At 39.7% G+C, this 23,469-nt stretch overlaps 1 protein-coding gene across 5 annotated transcripts in view; it reads right to left on the minus strand.

Annotated features, from left to right (window-relative positions):
• Positions 1-23,469, minus strand: part of LOC149212441 (putative receptor-like protein kinase At2g21480) — a 448,846-nt gene that overhangs the window by 214,850 nt on the left and 210,527 nt on the right. For 4 of the 5 annotated variants that reach the window (XM_089391848.1, XM_089391847.1, XM_089391846.1 and 1 more), the window contains exon 5: positions 7,660-7,734. The exons of the other annotated variant lie outside the window; for it this stretch is intronic. In XM_089391848.1, coding sequence (XP_089247974.1) covers positions 7,660-7,734 — 75 coding nt within the window. The remainder of the gene's footprint in view (positions 1-7,659; positions 7,735-23,469) is intronic. 5 annotated transcript variants of the gene reach the window in all.

Here is a 23,469-nt window from a genome sequence, read left to right on the forward strand (position 1 = left end):
AAGGGGACGAGGCGTGCAAATGCCTTGTGGATTGTTGGGCTTTGAATATGTCATATCATTCAGTATACAAAGTCTGCATTCATAAGTCATATTCTCACATTTATGACGCTTTCCATAACAATTATACCACCAACTTCCGCTAAATTTGCATCTTTCACCTTGTAGTTAATTATGATGATTTCTTATCTTTTTAATGGTTAAATGTGTTTTTAACATGGTTTTATCAATGACAGTTTACTAATGTGGTTATGTGGCCAAGAAGCATGTTCGAATATGAAAATTTCTATCCTCTACCAGCTCAGTAACAATTTGGCAGTTCCCTTGGTTTAGTACCACTTTAGTAGTTCGGCACTTAATTCTACACTTGCACGAATAGAGGGAAAAAAATGCAAAATTATAAAATATGTTTTTATTCTCTATCATGGTGGGCCTAATATGTTGGTACAAGCCTTGGAATATACCCAGCGCACATGTGTGGGATCCTAGCACATGATTTAACCTACAGTAAAAAAGAGGTAACAGTTCTTAAACTGCCATTTTTTGCCTCGATTTATGTGCATATGGTAGAGAATCTCAAGAATCAGAGAAATGGGTTTTTTCACAACATATTAGTTTATTTGTATCTCAAACCATTTCCCAAAATTCAATACCATTTAAAAGCTACAGCTGGTTCTCCAAAGCAGTTTTCTATAAAATTTCTGTAAAACCCAGATTGGCAAAAGTATCTAAACAATGTACTTCATGCACGATTTACGAGGCCATAGAATCGAATCTGGAAATTTCAAGGGAGGTTTTTGTTCATTATATGGAAAATTAGACCAAATATAAACAACTTTCCAAAATACATCATGGTCGAGAAGATATGGTTGGTTCTTTAACACCAATTTGTACAAAATTACAAAAAACCAGATTTTTGAGATTTTCCTCTAAAGTTGTAAATTTGTTTTTTGAGTTTATGGGATTGGATCTTATCCTTACCCACTAGTTTTAGTGTATAAATAAGACCTCAAAGGTCTAAGGAAGGGGATCATGAGTTTTTAATTGAATATTTTGTGAGGGAGAGAAATCATCATTTGGAATTCTTTGTAAATTGTATTTTTGTTGAAGGTTAATAAAAGTCACAATTGATGATTCACTAAGTTTTTGAAGCATTTAAGCCTGTGAGTTCTTAGCTACCTTGTTGGTGTCAGAAAGGGCCCATTGGTCCAGCTTGGTAAGCTATTGTACATGATTAGTTTAGATTTCTTGTTTTTGTACTTGTTCTATTATGTATGCTAATATAGTTTTCTGATTTGGTACTGTTACCACTCAAACCAGCAAGGGACCTAAAGGGGTTCCTAAGAGGGAAACTGTTAGGTTCAGGGCAACGGTGGAGGCTTAGCCCACTGTCACCACAGTTAAGTCTCCCTGCTCTTTACGAACTTTCACCGATGGGAGGAGTCCCAGTGGCGTAGGGATCACTTGTAAAGTATATGCCAATGAATAGGTGGAAGGTGACCCTAGAAGACCTTTCCCAAGGATGGAGAGAAGAATGGAACTTGCTTGCTCTTTAAGCAAGGGACTTGGTCTTCCAAGGGTAAGGGGTGAGGATTGGAAGGTTGAGGGAGAAGCAATAGACTTACAAATGAGGTTCTCAATCCCTATAATCCTTGGGAAACATGGATTCCTAAATGGTCCTTGAGAAGTGGGACCACACGGGGCCAAGTGTACCCAGCCCAGGTTCGTGGATGGAATGCAGCAACCAATGATGTTCCTATCCTGGACAAGGTGAAGGGAAAGGCCCAAACAAGAATATTTACTTCAAAAGGTTGAATTGATCCTGTTGAGGTCTAGCCTTGGGGATGCCTAGGCAAAATTTAATCCTAGAGCTAGGGCTTGGGATTCTCGGAGATTCCACTATTAGAATTGTCTCAAATTTGAAGGAGAGGGAGGAGACCCACCAGAGCAGTTACCTGTAGGAGATCGAGGTTTTTCCTTGGGTCAATTCCCGAGAAATTGATGCCCTAGGTAACCTTTAAGGGCTAGACCTAGGAAAAAAGTGATAAAAGGTGAAAAGGTGAGGGGGATGACAACTCTTATTAGGGATTAGTGCCTAATTCACTTGGGGATATGGAGTCAAAGATGATGATGAGTAAGAACTTGATTTCTTGATCAAGGAGGCCCAGAAAGTCAACTTCATCCAATGTTGAGAGAAAGAAAAGAAAAGTGACCTTCAAGCATTTATACTTCAAAGAAAACGAGACAGGCTTATCGAGACAAATAATATCTAGGACATTTCATTCATATAACATTGGCCCATACATTAAATTAGCTAAAACATGCTCAATTCCACATTTCAATCATGCAACAACTAGCCCTAATTTTAGCAGTATGCAGCAACAAGAATAATAACATCAAAATTTACTTACAACGTTATAGAGTATATCCAACCAGCATTTCGTTTACAAGACAAAGCTCCAAGACAAGATAAATAACCCAAATCCATACGTCAAAATTCATCCATCTCCAAAAATATCCTCCAACAAAAAAATGTGAGGTTCTCTATGATGATTAGAGAGATCCCAAGTCTAGTTATGATCCAAATGAATGTATCTAACATCAATATATAGCCTCCTAAGGAGTTCGAATTATCCTATGGGCTTACATTAGCCCCTAATGATAAAATAATGTGCAAATTAAACCCCTATTAGTGACAAGCCCACCAAACTAACTTACAAGTGTAAAAATAAGCCTCACAAGGGGCCAAATAATAATATGTACATGTCATGGGGCACTCCAAAGGCCTAATAATGTCCTAAGGTGCCATACTGAACAATAAATCCCTCAAAATATGATGGACAAGGGGATGGCCCCTTGTTCTCCAAGTAGTAGACCTATGGTGCTCCCAGCGGGTCTGAGGGCACATAAATGACCCTGTGGGTCTCCATATGAATCAGAGATGACTGTAGATCCTCTGCAAGGGTCCGAGTGGTGAAATGAATGCTACCATGACATCATCCAAGTCTTGGGACACTTGCCAAGAGTGTGGGGCTCCTATTGGGGCCTGTTGGGCATAATGTACCAAGCATATCACCATCATCCCAAAAGAGGATCACTAGTAGTCTCTAAGCATTGATGAAGATCTATGGAGTGTTGTCTACTGTTGTGGAGGCCGATGGCTCTCTATGTGCACCCTATATGTGCCAATGTAGACCTCTGGGGGTTAGGATCCCATATAGGGAGACCAAACCCAAATGGAAACCACCTATAATCCTACATAAGATCCAATGCATCCCCTAGGCTTCCAGTACAACCAATTATTAAAATAATCGGGTAAAAGAGTTTACAAATCATAGATAACAAAGTGGGCACTTCATAATGGCATGCCCTTCCGTAGTGGGCATTGGCATGTGCTAGTGTCTCCAAGCTCCAAAGGGGGTTAACCAAGTACCTTATTAGGTGGTTTCAGCACTTAAAAGGGATAGTATGTTCAAGGTACATCCCTCTAACGGGGGTGACAAGTAATAAATAAGTGGAATGGAGTAGGGAATGAGAGGGGCCATCCTAGGCCACATATTGGGGCATAGGGGTAGCTAGATAAGGGGAAGCCCACACCTGGGTATGTAATGTTTAGGAGGGAGCCATCGTGGTACATGAGGTGTCCCGACCTTGATTTTTCCATCCTTTTTTATATACCTTTGCCTTTTATGAATTTTCTTTCATTAACTACTTGGGGCTCAAAGGACAAGAGCATGATGTGTAAGATATAGCAGTGATTACCCCCTTTTAGGTAGGGCGGTTCATTGCCCTCCAGGGTTTGGAACAATCATGTGAAAATTCCTAACACGAAATTCTACTATAGTAACCGATTTATTTCTCCTACTGATTTTCCACAATAAGTTATTTACAAAACCCTTCAGTACACGTCAAAGTAAATTCTACTGCAATTGTCACATAATAGCATAGAGAAAAGAACAGTGAAATACAATCACGAGAATCAATCACATCAACACAGTTATTTTTGGACAATTGTCCTCGGAAAAACCCAATGCAGCAGATGAGGGTTTACTTATTATTCTTCAGCAATAATCTCTTTACAAGGAATGATTTGCAGAACATAGAGAAACCTCTGAGAAAACACCTGAGATAATTTTCCTGCACCCTTTGGAGAAATTCTAACACCCAAGAGACCCTCCAACCTTCACTACATCATCTCTATGTGAGGACTGTGTCCCTTGCTGCGCTGCCTCTCTGAGCTATCCCTCTACGTTGTCCCTCTGATGCACTGCGTCCCCTCCTCCTCAGTCTCTAATTGATGCTGATACCCTCTTCTTCCTTCACCCTGCAACTCTCCCTCTGAAATCGAACTCTTACTCCTTGAGAATCGATTTCTCTCGGGTCACTGAGTATTTTCCCAGTGTATCTCCAAATCACTCTCAAGTCTTCCTTTATACTTTTCCTGTTGAGATATCAACAGCCGCAATCTAATCTCTAATCAACAACTAAGATTAAATTAGACTTGATCCTCATCTCTTAGAAGCTTCTCACCCATATTTTCATTAATACCCATTAATATTTTAATTTTCCTAAGTTTAGACTTAGGAACCCCATTAAAAATATTAATTATTTTACAAAAATACAATCCGGGTGGAATTTCACCAAACCATTTATGGTTTTGGAGATCTCATGTGTTCTAGCCCCTCCACAAAATTTTGGAGCTAAAGCACATCCGATGCTACCAAAAAATAAATTAACAAATCATGGATTCCTGAATGATAAAGGAGGCTCATCTAGGGCCTATGGAACCAGGGTCATGACCGTGGATTGGGGAAGAGCTCATGTATTGGCTTTTGCCCACATGCTAATCATTTTGTCCCAACCATCTTTTGCATTTTGTGGTACAATTTCCTGTTAAATGTGGCTAATTATGCTTTTTTATTTTTCTTTTAGTTGCTTCAACCCTCGGGGCATCATTCTAGGCCTGACCCAAGGTGGGGTCAAGGGGATAGGGAGGTTGGCCCTATGTGGACCCAGAATGGAAATGTGGACCCAAGTGGGAGAAATGATGAATGGGGGTATAGTGAGTGGACCCAAGTGGGACCACGCACCCAAAATCGGGTTTTCCCAAGTAGTACCAGCCTAGAACCAAATGGTCAATAAACGAGTTCCCATGAGACTAAGATCCAAGAGTAACATCCAAAAGAGATCAAGGGGACAAGAGCAAAACTAAGTCCACTCTTTCCACCAAATCCCCGCATCAATTCATACCCAAAAGCATCCATGATAAGTAAACCCAATACTCAATCATCAAATGATAGGACATAACTTTAGATTCGGGAGGCCCACCTTCAAACATACGATCAATACAAGTGGGTGAGGGACCACATGGCTGGCTCAGGTGGCAGAGAAATGGCACAACGAGCTACTAGGAGGCTGGAAGGGGCTGGTGGCTATCGACTGAGGTTTGTCATGGAGAAAAATTTCTCGTAGGAATATCACCCACGAAGTGGTGGGTAACAGGTACCTATGATACAATCAAGTTCATACAATGAAATCAGAGTGTTGAATGTTTATGGTTAATTAGATTTGTATATATGTGATAAAGTGATTCTCTTATATGATTGATCTTGTGTGAATTTAATAGGTGTGTGGTGCACCAGGGTTCTTAGGCCATTACAAGCAGTCTGATTTAGGGTAGTTTTATAGATTTATTGAGATTTGTTTATTGAATTTCTATAATTGTTTCATTTCCAATCCCTTGCAAAATCGCTTTGAGATTTATGTTTTAAATGTGTTGCTACAAGAACAATTCAAGGTTCCATCTTTCGTACTTCATGAGCTAGTAAATGGAGAGTCTTGAAATGATTTAGTTAATTTGCAAAAAGAGAGAGTAGTTTCTAAATTGCATGTCATTCATTAGATTTCTTCCCTTGAGTAGTGTTATTTAGTTTTGAAGGGTGTGTGAAGAATAGAATAGGGATATTTCAGTTTCTATTGTGATTGAAGCATTTACCTTTGAACCTATTTTACATCTAAGAATGTGACTAGTGCTTGGTTAATTTATTATTTAATAGATTTAGAATAAAATTTCCTTTCAAGATTTTAAAGTTTGTTTTGTATTTTCAACAAGATTAACTTAGGCTCTAATCCTGCATTTCTTGTGCTTGCGTCTCTAAGTCTTACGACCCCAGATTGATAATTAAATGTTGGAATTAGAATACATATAATTTTGCCAACATGGACCCAGAGAAGGAAAATGATGAAATAGGGCTTGTAATGTCGAAGGGGAATGAAAAATGTGGAACAGGGAAAATGGGATCATGCTACCAATATCGAGGTTTTCCAAGTAGTGTTCTTCCTAAATCCATAAGCCAATAGGGGAGATCCCACAGGACTAAGATTCAAGATTAACCCGCCATTTAAGGTGAAGGAACAAAACCACGGTCAAAGCCCACCCTTCTTCCAAGTCACCCAATATTCCATGCCCAAAATGCCCAAATGAAAAACAAGCATAAGCACCCAATTGCACAATGAAAAACATAATTTTTGGGTCGGATTTCCCACCTTCTGACATATGCTCTTGACAAATAGGTGCAAATACATACAATTGAAGCAAAGAGCAGAGATAAAGCAGCACATCACATCGGCTACAAAGTGGTTGTCAGGAGTTGCACTCGGATGACTGGACGAAGATGAATAGAAGAAATGCTCTCCTAAGCACACCCACTTTTTGGTGGGAAACAGTGACTAGGCTCCAATGCTCCTCAACACGTGTCTAGTCCACAACCAACCTCCATGAAGTATTGTACTCAACCCAAACATCCTTAATTCAGTTGTCCAATCTCTAAAGGTGTATATCACATGGTACCAAGCTCCTAGGGCTAAGTGCCCTCCTCCAAGTGCCACACATTCCTCTTAAGTAGATACCTCTCCTAATTGAGCAACCAACTCCATTGTGCACAACCGATGGATAAGTAATCATGATGGTTAGGGTAACAACCTCCTAGGTAATGACCCCATGCTAACCAAGGTCAAGCATCCACCAAAACTAAGCCATTAATATGACCAAGAAGCATTTCCAAGGGGCTAGGAGATCTAGCTCTCTCTTAGCAAGGTGAAATGCTTTTGGAGCAACCACAAAAGTTAACATTCAATCCTAGCAACATAATATTTTCTAGTAAAAACTCAATAAATCAAAAGAAACCCACAACAAAACTTAAAAACAATACACTTCTATATTCAACATAAGATATTTGGGCTAACACATAATATATCCAAACAATGAGGTGTATCCTCATACCCTAGAGAGACAACTAATTCAAATTAAAACAAGCTTTAATAAGTAATAAGGTTCAATCTTCACCTAAATAAGTGTTTTCCATTTTGGTCTACTATGGAAAGTTGAAGGATTTTAGTTTTCTTATTACAAGAGCATAAAATGGAATAAATAAGAAGAGGAGGAATAAATCCAAAGACTAAATTCTTATCAACATAACTACGTAAATTAAGAGGCAAAGTACTCCAACATAGAAGCATACAAGTATGTTCATCCAATCATTCAATTTTTTCAAAGATTACAAGACAATCAAAGTAAACAAGACAAAGAAAACTTGCTCCAAAAAAAGACTTCACTTAAAAATTAAAGTTTGCGCTATCAAATGTTAATTCATGGTCACTTACAAGAATTTCACTGACAAGAGTTGCCCAATGCTAGAAGGAAGTGGTCCTGACAACTGTTTATTACCATCCAGCTTCCTATAAAAGAAGAGAATGAAAAAAAATTCAACATTCAGCTATACCCAACAAGTGTCTAAATTTCTGGACATCATCTCTTTCTGTCCTAACACAAGAAAAAAATTGAAGAATAATGTCAATAAAAATGATATATTATTGCAACATGGAAAAAGTAGTTTCCTTCATGTAACATACAATAACACATTTAACCTTTCATAAAATGTTATTTTCAAATATAATTTATACATAATCCTCAAAAGTGATGAATGTTGCATCATCTTCAATGCAAACAATGTTTATGGAACATGGTGTTTCTCTTTAAACTGATTGATTTATGGGAGGAATTAGGCTTGTTTTTTCTAATTGTTTGGGAATATAGCAAAATATTTCAAGTTTGATTAGAATGAATGAGATCTTAGTGTCCTTGTAATCATGAAGATTCTTGCTTAAGCTAACTTATGGGTGATCACTAGCAAGTTGCAACTACTAATGATACTCTTGGAATTGTTAATTGAAGCGCCCACCTACCAAATGCAAGCATCCTCCTCTATCGTAAAGAAGAAATTTTGAAGCATTTCCATGTTAATGCTAGCACTAAGCTAGAAATGGAATCAAATAAAATTATATCAATGTCAAAGAGTGACTTGTTCCCCCACATGTCAAAATGGGTACATAAAAACTTTTGTAACATCATTCATCACCATTGTAAGCCCAAGGTCACAAGTCAAAAGCAATGTAACATCCATGTGAGGCCCTATATTAGGTATCCTAGACATATGTCTTTGTCATTGAGTTTGTATTTCATTGTCTTGGTAGAACCATGGCTAGTCCCTTGAAGTTTCACTTTGAGTTACTCTCATCCTATACAAGATTGGAGGGCCTTGGGTGAACTCTCTTGTGGACTCATGGTTTTATGAGTTTGCATTTGTAGGGGTGATCACTAATGTATGGGTATGTTTCCACAAAATCTAATAGGTTCGGTGAGAGGATTACCAAGCAAGGGAAAGACCCTATGGAAACAATGAGGAAGGTGTTAGTTTTTGGGTAGCTCAAACAAGTGTTCTAGTCTCTATTGGTGTCTATGAGGCTAAGGAACATAGGAGGATAATTATCTCCAAGACCCGGAAAAAATTTCTAAGGAAAATGCCTTAATTAGATTAATTAGCCAATTATAAATTATTTTCCTAAGTTTAACTTAGGAAAAGTGGTTAATTAAATTAGATACATCAATTTTGCTCTCGTGACTTCTATAAAGTCATCAAAAGTGGTCAAGATGATCTTAGCCATCGATTGGGATTAGATCATGGTCATTGATTCGTCAACGAGAGATTATAAGAGCAATTTGATGGGGCTTTGGAGATCATTGAGAGATAGCAAGTTGCAGTGAAAGCAAGGGCGCAGGGAAACACCAGCAGAAGGGTTTTAGCAGAGAGATTGAGGAGAGAGAAGTAAGGTTGAATTATTCTAGAGAGAGAAGGTTGAACCAGGGATTGCATATAGCCAATTTACCCAGTGCGAATTGCAGGAGACTCATTTCAGTGGCTAGTTGTTGGAACTAATGCTCCAAGGCAGGGTGAGTTGGTCAATCAAGTCGTTGAAGGAAGATTCACTCACAAGACTAATTTCCCAGTGGCAATGAGGGTTACTAGGAAGGTGAATTTGAATTTCCAGTCAGCCAATGCACATAGTAGGAGGAAGTGTGAATTGCCTTGGAGGGGCGAAATTGTTTTGCAGAATGAGATCTTGTATTTCCAATTCTATTTTGCAAGGAGTGGAGAAAAAATGTTTGTCAAATCTTTGTCCATAAGAGGCAAGTAGATTGTAATTCTCAATTTTGCTAAAGATTAATCTACAAAACTAGTTTTCCCCATATTAGGGTTTTTCCAAGGACTATTATCCAAAAATATCAGTGTCTATATTTTATGTGTGAATTATTTTCTCAGTTCTTGTAATTATTTGTCAAAATTGCAGTAGTGATTTATTTGTTATTTGTCATGACTACTTTCTAAAGAAAATTAATTTGCTTAAGATAGAAGAATAAATTTCGGTAACTACGATTAAGGAAATTTCACACGGTATCAGAGCAGATCAACACAAATGATTTACATGAGTAAATCAATGCAAGGCACGGGAAGAGAAAGTGAGGGTTTATAAAACCCAGATCGAACTTCTCCAAATTCAATTGGTTTAGTTGTCCAGTTTCCGAAGAACTTTAGAGATGGCGTCATTAGGTTTGACAGATTAGGACAGGTTAGATGGAGCCTCTAATTTTGAAGTCTGGAAAACTAGACTTCTCTTGTTGTTGGAGGAGAATGATCTTGTTGTCACTCAAATTGTACACAAAATTGCAACAATCCTCAGGGCGGGGGCTGTCACTTTGATCCCTGCCCTCTTCATTCAAGTTGTCTCCTAAATGAAGGCTAAGGGGGCTAGTCCCTATGGATGAGATAATCAACACTTGTTAGGAACCAACAAGTCAAGGAGACAGAACTGAATGGCCTAGCAACTTGGTTGAGATTAGGTGACAAGTATGATTATTAAGCAAGATTTGATTACATAACTTAAGATCATAAGTTAAAACTTAAAAACCAATGCCTTTGAGGATTAATCACTTACACATTGTGGATTAATATTCCAAGTTACCCAATGAATAGTTGCTACAAGATGCAAAATCTATCCTAACTGCAGTGTAGGACCTAAATCTATGTAAGATGCAAGCTCTTGGTAGGTTTTAATTATATGCCTAGTCTAGATGAATCCTTCTCCTTAATTATATTGCGGTTAGTCTCGAACGCAATTTGTAGAGAGAATTCCAAGGGAAGGAGGCTAAGGCCTCATTAACGATATCTCACGTAGAGTTCTGACCACCCAAGTGCCTTCATTCCTACAAGGGATTGCCCACAAGAGAACTACAAGGTCACTGTGTTAACTGCAAATGAGGGTCTATGTCATGTCCCTTTCTAAACTAATTTGGAACAAGGTTAATTATTGCATTTTGGGGCCAATTTTGGAGATAGTGGGGCCCATTCAATTTTTATTAGGAGTTTAGACTTAGGAGAAGTTATTTTGTTGTGGTTAAATTACACATGGGAGCCACCCACACTAGGGAAATACGCAGTCCCTAGTTCGGTTTGCATGGAAGTGGTTAAGTTTTGCATGGATGTGGTTAAGTGAGAGCCCACAATGGAGGTAAAATTGGAGGGAAAAGTGCTCCATAAAATCTATATAAGGAAGGCAGGTCTCCTCATTTCATTCATCTTTGGCATATCGAATTTCTTCTCAATTTCTCGAGCTGCTTAGTCGGGTCACTTGTTGTTTAGCAAAGAGTTTTCCAAGCGGAGAACTCACCTTTTCTTCAGGGGACTTCGAGTGCCACCCTAGAGAGGTTCATCCATAATCTTTCGGAGGTGATTTTCAGTGTGCTTTCTATCATTTGTATTCAATGTCTCCAGGTGGTGCGTATTTCGGGAGGACGCAGTAGGAGAAATCGAGTTGTGATTTTGACATTCTCTAGTGGAGCTTTTGCCAGGAGAAATTCCGGGAGAGAAGCTTTGGTGATTTGTTGCCATTTGGGTGACATTTTGGGCTGGACGAGAGAGCTATCATTCAGTGGGGATTTCACACTTCCTGGGCCAATGCAGAAGGAAGAGATTGGGCACATGTGGGAGGTGGAGACTCAACCATTGAGGCTGATCCTTGTCGGGAGAGATAAGGAAAGCATTAGTGGAGGTGATTGCTACTTTTCCAGAGTGTTTGAGGAGGATTTTGCTGGTGTATTGACAGGTAGTGTGCTTCAGTAGGTTTGGAGGGCGTAGGGCCTTTTGGGGGTCGATTTTGGAAGGTCAAAATCCAGCCAAACCATTTTTGGGTTTTCTAGGTTTTGCAAGAGGATTTTGTGGTTAAAATTTCAGAATTTTCTGAGTGATTTTCCAATATGAAATCCTCATTATTATAACATGGCAAATTGCTAGTTAGCTAGGAAATTTGCACCATTTTGTGGGTTCAACTTTGGCTTGGAGATAGATCAAACCCTTTTTGGGTTTTCCTGTGTTTTTGGTGGAGAGATTAAGGTTAATTTTGCAACAATTTCTGAACACCAAAGGTGGGGTTTCTAGCAGTTCCTTTCCAGCTAGCAGCGTAGTTTCCTAGGCAGCGCAGAGCATCATTGGAGCAGTGTTATCAGCATTTGAGATTAGTTTTATCACCTGGGTTTTGTCATGCTTGCCATTGAGGCAAGCCCAGATGCACTTCTTCATACTATTGTACTTGCTCCATTGGATTAATAAAATGGCCTAGCTGGTTCTTACTTCTGGAGTTTGTATGAGTATTTGCTAAATGTTTAAAATTTATGGTGTTGTATTTGTTTTTTCTTTACATATCACTATTTATCCAAGTTCGGAACATTATAGTGGTATCAAAGCATGATCTTGGCCCAACTATGGGTAATTAGTAAGATCATGGAAGGTTGGGGTATGTAGGCACAGTAATGGGTGAAACCATCGACAAACCCATTGCTCAAGAGAAATTTAGTGTGCAGAAATTCTAGGGTGGAATCCATTGGGACAATGAGAGGTTGGCCCAGTTGAGGAAGGTGACAGACCAAACCCATCCTCATCCTTACAGCAGAGACACTAGAGGTACAAAGACTGTCGGGGTGCAGTCATCTACACCATGTGGGGTAAATCGAAAGACTCAGGACACTAGATCTCCTCGAAAGGAGCAGACAGGACAGGAACAATTAAAGGTTGAGACTAGGAGGCGCTTCTGTTGGTGAAGACCTGGCTTTAGATATGAAAGGCCTAAGGAGGAGATTGAGCATGAGGCAGTGGTCACACGGGAGTGGGAGGAGCACATTGGTATAACTAGTGTGGCACAGGAGTCACCATTGTTGGAGGCCTCTTTGATAGCACCAGTTGATACCTTAGGGGAGAGAGTAGAGCATACACCCATAGGGCCATCCATTGACGAGGCACCAGGAGACACAGACATGTCCATCGTTGAGGAGGTGACATCCATTGTTGAGGTATCCAGGGTCTTGATCGAGTTTTTAAGAGATAGCAACGCATGACAGGATGATGAGGTGTCGAGAGACATCACCGCCCTTGATGATGAGCCAATAGGTATAGAGGCACCCAGATGTACGATAGAGTTGCGGGATGACAGTCACTTACAACAATATGGAGAGCACATAGAGGGGCATGAGCTAGTCATGGAGGGGCAGTTTGTGACTCACGTTAAGCCCATGATAGAGGAGTGTTGATTTGGGGTAGTATCGGATGTGCTCTAGGCCTCAAATTTTGCTGGGAGGCTTGGGCACATGTATTCCAAAGAACCCAGAAAGTATTTTGGGAAATTCCACCCAGAAATTTTTTTATTAAAATAATTAATATTTTTAATGGGTCACTAAGTTAAACTTAGGAAATTAAAAATATTAATGGGTATTAATCTAATTGTGGGTGTAACTTCTAAAAGAAGACGAAGATCAAGCAAAAACGATATGAGTCTTTGATTAGGAGTTAATCTAGGTCGTTGGTTGTCCAACAGAAAGATATAAGAAGGGGCTTGAGGGTCATTTGGAAAACACATTGAGAGATCACGAGATCGAATTTCTAAAGTGAGAAGTTCTCAGGGCGAAGTTTGGTTGAGGAGATTTCTTGCAGTTAAGGGGCAGGGATAACATCCAGAAAGAGAGATTTTCTCAGCTAGAGAATCAACAGCAGAGAGAGGCAGAGAGTAATCCAGCAGTGGCAGTGCTGAGCCGGAGGGGCTGACGTAGAGCCACGCAAAGGCAGCACAGAAGCCAAGAGGGAGTCCGAAATTTGCAGAGGGAATTTGAGTTTCAGAAGCTGGGAGCCGGGGTGTGAGACCTGTTGTCGCACAGATTGTCACGACAACGCTCAGACCGGGGGCTATCACCCTGATCCCCGATCTCTCCATTCAAGCCTGTCTCCCATGGCTAAGGGCGGTAGACCCTATGGGACAATGGATGACCAACTGTGGATCAGTTGGGTTGGGAGACACGAGGGAAAACAAGCACTTATTTGATTTTATTAAGTTAATAGACCAGTGCCTTATGGAGTTAATGATTAAATGATTATTTGTTAAATGTTGCAAAAGTATAAACCATGTAAAACAATCATTTATCATCAAATATCCCAAGCGATATAAGCTATTCAATAAATTCAACGCTTTAATAATGATCCAGCAATTAAATTTCTAAAAGATTGAATGCATTAAACCACGAAATTTAAATGTTAACCAGCTCATGAAAAAATTCACCACTTTTCAACAGCTAATCTTTAAATAAACTTTTAAGCGCATTTAACCATAGAGAAATGGAACATAGATACCACAAAAAAAACACCAAAAATGAATTTCTGATTTTCAGCTAAGCTTTTTCAATTTTTTTTTTAATATTTTTTTATGATTTTTTGAATGAAACTGAATATATCTAATTTAAAAAAACTAAAGCCTAAGTAAAAAAGAAAATAAAAAATGAAAATCAATCCTAATCATAAAATGGACCAACATCTAGAAAAAGTAAATCTAAACTTAAACTATGCTAAGTAACATAAAGAAGGAAAAAAAAAAAAAATTCAACTGTTATTAAAAAATTTAAATAAGACAAAAAAAATGAAATGAACTAAGTCTAAAAAGCTAAAACAAACTATACAAAAACATACATATTTTTTTAATTTTTCAAAATAAACAAAATTTAAATGAAACTAAAACCCTAAATACTACCTACGTTAAACTTTATGCAATTCAAAACCAAAAAATCGAATTTTAACTTATGCCTTACTGCCTACGCATATTAAAAAAAAAGAGAAGAAGGGAAAAAAACCCCAACTCGTCATGCAAAAATCGAATAATCTCACCTACGCTGTCTCATTTCACTGTTTTTTTTTGTGCGTGGGTGTGTGCAGGTTGATGGCCGACGTATGGAGAATTGCGGATGAAGGTTTGAGGAGCTTGAGCAACTGGACGACGGAGGGAGGCTGCGTGAAATGTTGCTTGTGGATAGGTTGCAGGTAGAGGGAGTTGGCGGAGGAGAACGCGAGGAAACTGAGGGAGATCACACAGGAAGAGATCAGGCGTTTTTTGCAGGTAATGAGAATGGGCGGAGGCAGCGTGTAGCTGACACGGTGAGAGAAGCAGCGTAGGGAAAAACGAATGCTGGAGGAATAACGTGAAAGAGAAGCTGCTGTTGGAATATGCTGGGCGATGAGCGGATATAGCTGTGGGATTTGATAAACGACTGGAGCAATGGCAGTGAAGGGCTGCGTGGTTTTCAATGTTTTTATTTTTTATTTTTATTGTTTGCAGGTGTGGAGCTAACAGCGTGAGGTTTCTGAGCTGCGTGGGCAGCACAATGGATGAAATACGTAACAGGTAAGGGAGAAAAGGCCTGAAGAGAAGGAGCTGTGGGCCAGGGAAAGAATGGCCAGTGTAACAATGCCAGAGAGACAAGGACGCAAGTTGGACGCAGAGAAAAAGTGAATTTGTGATGGCAAGACAGCACTTGAGGGGGAGCAAGTGAATCGATGCAGATGGTAACAAATCTGGAGATGGTGAGGCAAAAAGGGTTTTACCCAGTTCACAACAATAAAAAAATTTCAAATTTTTTTTCCTGCAAATAAAAACGAAACCCTCTCAAAGACTTCCAAATCTGAAAGCAACTGAAATTGAAACCCTCGGTCAGCAAAACTGCTTTGATAAACCCTCAAATTCCTTCGGAAAATTTGAAAATCCGTTAATATCTCTGCAAAAATGATGCTGAAGCCAGATCTTACCCTCTAGGGCCTAGATCTGGCTTCAAACAGAAATCTCCTCTTCAGTCCTGCAACCTGCAATGGCAAAAACAGAAACCCAGAAGTAAAATGTGCAAGAAACAAAACTAAAAAAAAAACTAAAACCAGTTAAATAATTTACAATATTTATAGATTTTTGACTCTTAAGCAGCCAGATTTGTCAATAATTCACAGTAATATTTTCAGAATTTAAATTTAATGTGAGATACTTCAGAAAACCCTGCATGCATTCATAAAAAAAATGTCAGATGATAAGCCCAGAATTAAAACTAGCTGGGCTCTTTCAGAAAATGCAATTCGGGAGTTGGCTAGTTCAGCAGAGAACTTCCCCTAACGCCCGATAAACTCAAAACTAAGTTTTCCTGCACAGCCTAAAATCAACCATTAACATAGAGGGAGAAAACAATAGTGAAACCCAGATCAAATGGAGATACCTGCCATTATATTTCAAAACCTAAACTATCATTCAAACCCCAGAGATCAGACAAGATACCTGTGCCTAGACCAATCTTCATTACGCTATCATCAATGGCTGAAAATAAAATTATGCAGAAAAATAAAATAATCTTACAGCATTTACAGAAGAGTAACACCAGCAAGATTTTTAACCCCAAAGTCTTTCTTTATTGCGCAAAAAATGACTACAAGAGAGCTTTCCTTAGCACCAAACTCTCAGATCTAATCTCATCTCAAATGACCCCTAGCACCCTATTTAAAGGAAAAATTCCCAACAGCTAGTTTGAGTGATCCATGTCAAACTAATCTCGACCGTCGATGAGGATCAAGATTTCTTTTAATCTCATCCGTCGAATTTTTAAATGCATTTTAATATATTAAAAAATTCAAATTTTGCATTTATTTACTCAAAAATTTGACTTATTATTATTTTATTATTTTTTAATTTTTTATTTATTTTTAAAATTTTATTTTATTTTATTTTTTATTTTTTAATTATTTTTTAAATTTTTAAATTTTATTATTATTTTTATCTATTTTTTAATTAATTAATTTTTTTAATTTTTTAATTTTTATTTTTGGATCCTCGAACTTAGCCTTTGGAAAAATCACCTAGGACCTAGGACTTAGGACTTATGAGGGGATTAAAACATTTTCTAACCCCCAAGACACTTTACATCATGACTTTTACAATTTTACATCTCAAAGGGGAAAACACATTTGACATAGACCCTCATAGACCACCCAGTTCTGCGACCAAATATAATCTAGCAGATCAACACACTAGGATTCCTCTAAGATTATAATGACAAAATTCATTTTGGCTTTGGGGTTAGGCTGAAGGAAAACTCTACCGATCATGGATCGATGAGACAAAAAACCTTCCGAAACGTAGATTATCACTAGAAAATTAGGTCCACCTAGGCAATTTACATACATGACTCAACTCTGCTAAGATTATTTACAATTCACACATGCAGATTGGGTTTACAACATAAATTGATCAAGTCGACGATGACTGTCGAATGGCACGGACACATCAATCAAGTGCTATCCCTTTTGCGAAGAAAAGGGGGTGTACTGCTATGGGAAGTTGACATGTAGTGGTCAACAAGACCGAGAGGCAGAAATCGAATCTCCAGGGCAACTAATCAACCAACTAGAGGATTGAGGTTTTCCCAGAGAGCTTGACGCTAGGCTGACACAGATACTGCGCAGAGGCAGCCAGAAAAGTCAGGGGCAATCATTATGGGTCTGGATCAACCAGGATTTCCAGTGATAGTGTGAGGTAATCTCACAAATCTTTCTGCCAGTATTTCTCTCTCTATAATTGAATAACCTGAGAGGTATTCAGAGATGTATTCAAAATTTTCTATTGCTTAATAATAATAAACCCTCAGAACTGTTGCACTGGTTTTCCCGCATTGGGTTTTCTGGGGACATTTGTCCAAAAATAACAGTGTCTATTGTGTTGTATTTTCTTTCTTGCTCAGTCTCTTGTTTCCGCTTATAATTTAATTAAGTGAAGGTTGTAGTGTATGTATTACGATATTTTCCATAGGAAACTGCAAGTAATTTGTTTAAAGGAATTTAACAAATAGGAGTAATATCATCAGTTGCTGCAGTAGGGATTCCGGTTTATGGAATTTTTACAAGGAGGACAAGCAATGTTCTTTGGGGCTAATCACTAACTTAGACCAGATAGATGCATACACCGTCAATAGAGTTGCAGTACTTCCAAATAGTAGCTCTCTCTAGGCTTATATAGATGGGGCTAGCGACATTGCCAGACTACCTTTGCGCCACGAAGAGAGAGAGATGCAAAGACCCCCTGACAAATTTTATGTGTTGACCCTGATGGTGAGTTAAGGCAACATGAGTTGCGCAGGGCGCAACACTCGCAGGATGGAGGGTTTGTTCTATGTGTTGGAGTTTGTGCATTTGATCCCTCTCTTGGGGCTGGATGGCGAGAGATTCTAAGTTAGTACCCGATGGAGTGGGCTAGACTCATGGAGATGGTCGTAGTCCAGAGTGAAGCTCAATGGGATCTCTTAGACATCGAGGGTACTAGAGGCCCAAGTTGGCATTGGGATCCAGGCGGGCCTTCCTATTTAATATCAGACATGCAAGATGGCTATGGCATTGATAAGGTAGTCAACCCAGTGCCTGAGCGCATGCATTCCTTAGGGGAGTTCCATTCGACACTAGTGGCTAGGTGGTTTGTGAGCAAAATCCATTGGTTGTTTTTGCATGTTTGTTGCACATGGGGGCACAGGATGATTAGCATTCTCTAGCAGGAGCTGGTTGGAGGAGGTGGCAAGGGTAGGCCACTGGATTGGATATTGTATGGAGACAATATTCTCCCATTGAGGTTTAGGACTCAAGGGTCAATGAGGATCGACACGACAGAGATATCCCCTCTAGTAGGAGTGGAGTTAGGGTGCTCAGGTCTACCAGGATGGACGGGGGGACATGGCGCATGTCATGGTGGGGTCACTAGCAAAGTGGCGGACACTTTGGCACATGCGGGATAGCATATGTTACAGAGTGGTATGACAGTAGGCAGTGGTACACAAGACTGCACAGAGTTAGGTCGTAGCATCCAATGTTATATAGAGGGATGTGGCCTGATGCATACAGACCAATTCTAGGCTAGAGCACCCAGTGGTGTGCAGGGTTATGCAGCAAGGAGCAATGTCATGCTAAGGAGCATGGAGATGCATGGTGGTATACCACAACATGTCGGTTTATACTGTGGGGTAGGACGACTGACTCGCATCGCATTGAGGACATGCAGGGAGTGACAGGTGCAATGACACAGGCAGGACATAGGATGGTATAGCCATAGCCGGGGATATCCAGTGGTGTATAAGGATAGATTACGGCATACAGTGGCATGTCGAGGAGTGCGGTGGTACTTTGTGGTATGCAGTGACACATGATGCGGCGCAGCGACCTCTTGGAGCATTGCCTCCAAGGAGACTTATGGACAGGGATAGTAGGTGTACCATTGGACGCAACTCACTTAGGATTAATGAGGACATTGTTGAGCATCTAGGGACACCATGTTTAGTGGAGGCAGGGCCTCAAAGGGGTTATCAGCAGATCTGAGGCAAAGAGAGTTTTTTGTAGGATTACTCTTGAGAATTCTAACAGACTCTTGATCATACTCTTTGGGACATACCATCCCATCATCCTCTAGTGTTTCTTACAGCCGCAGAGGGTTTGGCTTTTTCCCTTTAACATTCTCCATTCAAGTAGCATGGCATGTGGGGCTCACCCTAGGCAATTAGATGAGACACCACGTGTCATGAGTCGGGAGGAGACTCTCCAATTGAGACATTTGGTAGGTGCACAAGTTGACGAATACAGGCTTAGGGATGGCATGGTTGATTGTTTAGGTAGCATATGTTCCACCCCTAGGCTCACACTTGGGGAGGTGACCGAGAGAGAGTTACATGGTGCTTTTTCAGTTGGACAACTCGAGGCATTAGGGGAGCATAAGAAGCGGAGGATAGTAGTCCTTATTGGCGAGATGATTCTTAGGCTTCAGACAATACCTGGACACATCATCAGGAGTTGGGATAGCAGATCTCATTGTGTGATTTGGCAGGCACAGAGAAGCTGGATATTGATGGCACAGTTTCTTGATGCTCGATGTCTACCTATTGGATACCTACAAGAGACAGAGACGGGGCACAAAGCGGTTCCAATAGCTAGCAGCACAACATAGCAGTAGGCAGAGAGGATTTGGGGTTGTGTACCTCTAGTATGGTTATGGGATCCAGGGATCCAGCGGATTGGTGGGATACTCCAATCCTTAGTGAGCCTTGGTCAGAATAACAGGCAAACACATGGGGAGTCACAAAAGCCCTCACCATAGGGCGAGGCAGATTGTTACTCAGGATTGGGGCCAACCATGGGGCGATAGGTGTTGGCACTATTGAGGCGCTTTGGCAGGTTGGGCCTAACCTCGATCATCGCATAGATTGAGGCCGAGACTTATGCAAGAGGAGGTTATGGTACGAGCGCGCTAGACAATTAGTGATGACCAAGGTGTCACAGGGTCAACAAGATGGTTTCTTGCTACACTGGGCAAGGGGCCCTAACATCAAAATACTTAGCGATTCAGTGACCCATAGGGGTGAGTTGGTCTCTATAGGACAGGGTCATCCAAATTTTTCACCAGGTTTTCGTGATTCGATATTGGCATGGGAGACTTCACCAACATGGCAGGATGGCCAACAAGAGGATTTCAAGAAGAGCTCATGCAGGAGAGGCTTCATTGGCATGGGGATTGAGTTGTATCTTCAGGGGCCCACAATTAGAGTGCATGGGGTGGACTATTCGGTAGGGCAGCTTCATGAGGATTTGGACGGAGTTTTACATCGTCAGGATGCTCTACTTATTGGCAGTAGACAGAGGGGTTCTAACGCCCCTATCTGGCAGGATAGTGAGTGGAGCAAGGGGTGCTCCACATTGATCAGGTTGGCTTGGAATCCTGGTATCGAGGGACTCCTTCATTATAGGATAGTACAGCAATCAGGGATGATCCAATAGCATAGTTGGGACCCTGTTGAAGTTTGCAACAATAGTGGAGATCCACAGTTAGAGAGGCCACTTGTTCAAGGACTGCTTGAGGACAAGCAATTTTTGGTGCATTGGAGGAGCTTGCCGGATGAGGATGCTACTTGGGAGGGCGAGCACATACTTGAGCATCCAGCGTTGAAGTTGCTTGCGGACAAGCAACATTTGGGACAGGAGGTGTCCCTTCCTAAATTAATTTGGAAAAAGATTAATTATTGCATATTGACGCCAATTTTGGAGATAGTGGAGCCCATTCGATTTTAATTAGGAGATTAGACTTAGGAGAAGTTATTTTGTTGTGGTTAAATTACACATGGGGGCCACCCACACTAGGGAAATACGCAATCCCTAGTTCGGTTGGCATGGAGGTGGTTAAGTGAGGGCCCGCAATGAAGGTAAACTTGGAGGGAAAAGTGCTCCACAAAATCTATATAAGGAAGGCAGGTCTCCTCAATTCATTCATCTTTGGCACATTGAATTTCTTCTTAGTTTCTCACGCTGCTTAGCCGGGACACTTGCTTTTTAGCAAAGAGCTTTCCAAATGGAGAACTCACCCCTTCTTCGAGGGACTTTGAGTGTCACCCTAGAGAGGTTCATCCATAATCTTTCGGAGGTGATTTTCAGTTTGGTTTCCAACATTTGTATTCAGTGTCTCCAGGTGGTGTGTATTTCTGGAAGACGCAGTAGGAGAAACTGAGTTGTGATTTTGACATTCTCCAAGGGAGCTTTTGCCAGGAGAAATTCTAGGAGAGAAGCTCTGGTGATTTGCTGCCATTTGGGTGAGCTTTTGGGCTGGAGGAGAGAGCTATCATTTAGTACGGATTTCACACTTCCTGGGCCAGCGCAAAAGGAAGAGATTGTGCACATGTGGGAGGTGGAGACTCAACCACAAAGGGTGATCCTTGTCAGGAGAGATAAGGAAAGCATTAATGGAGGTGATTGCTACTTTTCCAAAGTATTTGAGGAGGATTTTTTGGTGTATTGACAAGCAGTGTGCTTCAGCAGTTTTGGAGGGCATAGGGCCTTTTGGGGGTCGATTTTGGAAGGTTAAAATCTGGCCAAACCATTTCTAGGTTTTTCTGGGTTTTGCGAGAGGCATTTGTGGTTAAAATTTTAGAATTTTCCGGGTGATTTTCGGGTATGAAATCCTCATTCTTATAACATGGCGAATTGCTAGTTAGCTAGGAAATTTGCAGCGTTTTGTGGGTTCGACTTTGGCTTGAAGATAGATCAAACCCTTTCTGGGTTTTTGGTGGAGAGCTTAAGGTTAATTTTGCAGCATTTTCTGGGCACCAAAGGTGGGGTTTCTAGCAGTTGCTTTCTAGCTAGCAGTGTAGTTTCCTGGGCAGCATAGAGCATCATTGGAGCATTTGTTATCAACACTTGAGATTATTATTTTATCACCTGGGTTTTGTCACGCTTTCCATTAAGGCAAGCTCAGATGCACTTCTTCGTACTATTATACTTGCTCCATTGGATTAATAAAATGACCCAATTGGTTCCAACTTTCAACTTCTGGAGTTTTTATGAGTATTTACCAAATGTTTAAAAAAAAATTACATATCACTGTTTATCCAAGTTTGGACCATTAGTGTCTAGACCTCACAAATTGTGTGAAGAAGGCGGTCCTATCTTTCTTACAACCAAGCTTATGCTTGAAGGTATATTTTAGAAATGCACCTCTAACCTAGAATGAAGATACAAGATGTGAGTGATTGTTCGCTCCAACAAGAATAAATTACTTGAAATCATAACACTTATAGTGATATTCAACACAAGATGAGAAGAGCAATTAAACGAAGCACTTAAAAGAATTATCCCAATGAAGCAATATTAGAAATTTCAATTTATCCCAGAAGCTTTTAGAGCTTATTATTGTGTGTTGTCGCACAAAGTGTTTACGCGTCGCGACAATGCTTAAAGTAAGAGTTGTCACTCTAATCTTTACTCACTCCATTTAGACTCTATCCTAGACAAGTCAATAGGGGTAGTCCCTAAGGTGAATGAAAGGTGATACCCTGTGGAACACAGGCTCTAGGAGACTTAAAGATGAACAATTTGATGAATGTAAACAAGTCTTGGTTAACCAAAATGGATAGATATTAATAAAATAAGACACATCCACAAGATAAAATGATTTTAGAACAGTGCCTTAATATTTAATTAACCATAAACTAAATGAAAACAAGTTATCCAGAGCAATTTATAAATGTGATGAAAGCGACGATTATGAACGATTAACTGTAAAATGCTCAAAACTTTAGCATGCAAGATATTATAGCAATTAAATACCATGAAGAATTATGAAACTTAAAGGATAAGTAATATACGATTCTAGAATTAAAATGATTTTCTTCAATGACCCAGATCTAGAAAAAAATATCTTTCTCCTATAGTCAATCTTTAGATATGATTCTGAAACATTAATCGTGTTTGACAATAGACAACTCAATACCACAAAATTCTACACTTAAAATGTTACACTTAACACAAAAAGACACCAAGGCTATTTAGATTAGAATTTTAATTATCCCTTAAGTGAAATTTTATTGTGCTAAGCTTATGAAGCAAAGTTTAATGTGGAAAATGTTTTTTTTAATGTGACCAAAAATAAAAATCAAAAGAACTTAATTAAATTTAAAATTGTTATGGGCCCTACGCCACATAAAGAAATTAATTTTTTATATGTGAAAGTTTAAATTCTTTTGATTTATTTCATTCGTAATCAAAGACCAAATTTTTAATTTTTTAGATTTTAAAATGTTTTAAAATTTTGGTTTATGAAAAAAAATTAAAAACGCAGGCAGCAAAATGAATTTCGAAATTTTTCCAAAGTAAAAGCACAGCAAAAAGGATGGAAAAATGGAGCAAGAGACAGCAACAAAATTTCGAGAGGCTTCCA

The sequence above is a fragment of the Pinus tabuliformis genome, chromosome 1_1 (assembly GCF_031772625.1).
Source record: "Pinus tabuliformis cultivar Carrire ecotype Pingquan chromosome 1_1, CPIR1, whole genome shotgun sequence".
Lineage (NCBI taxonomy): Eukaryota > Viridiplantae > Streptophyta > Pinopsida > Pinales > Pinaceae > Pinus > Pinus tabuliformis.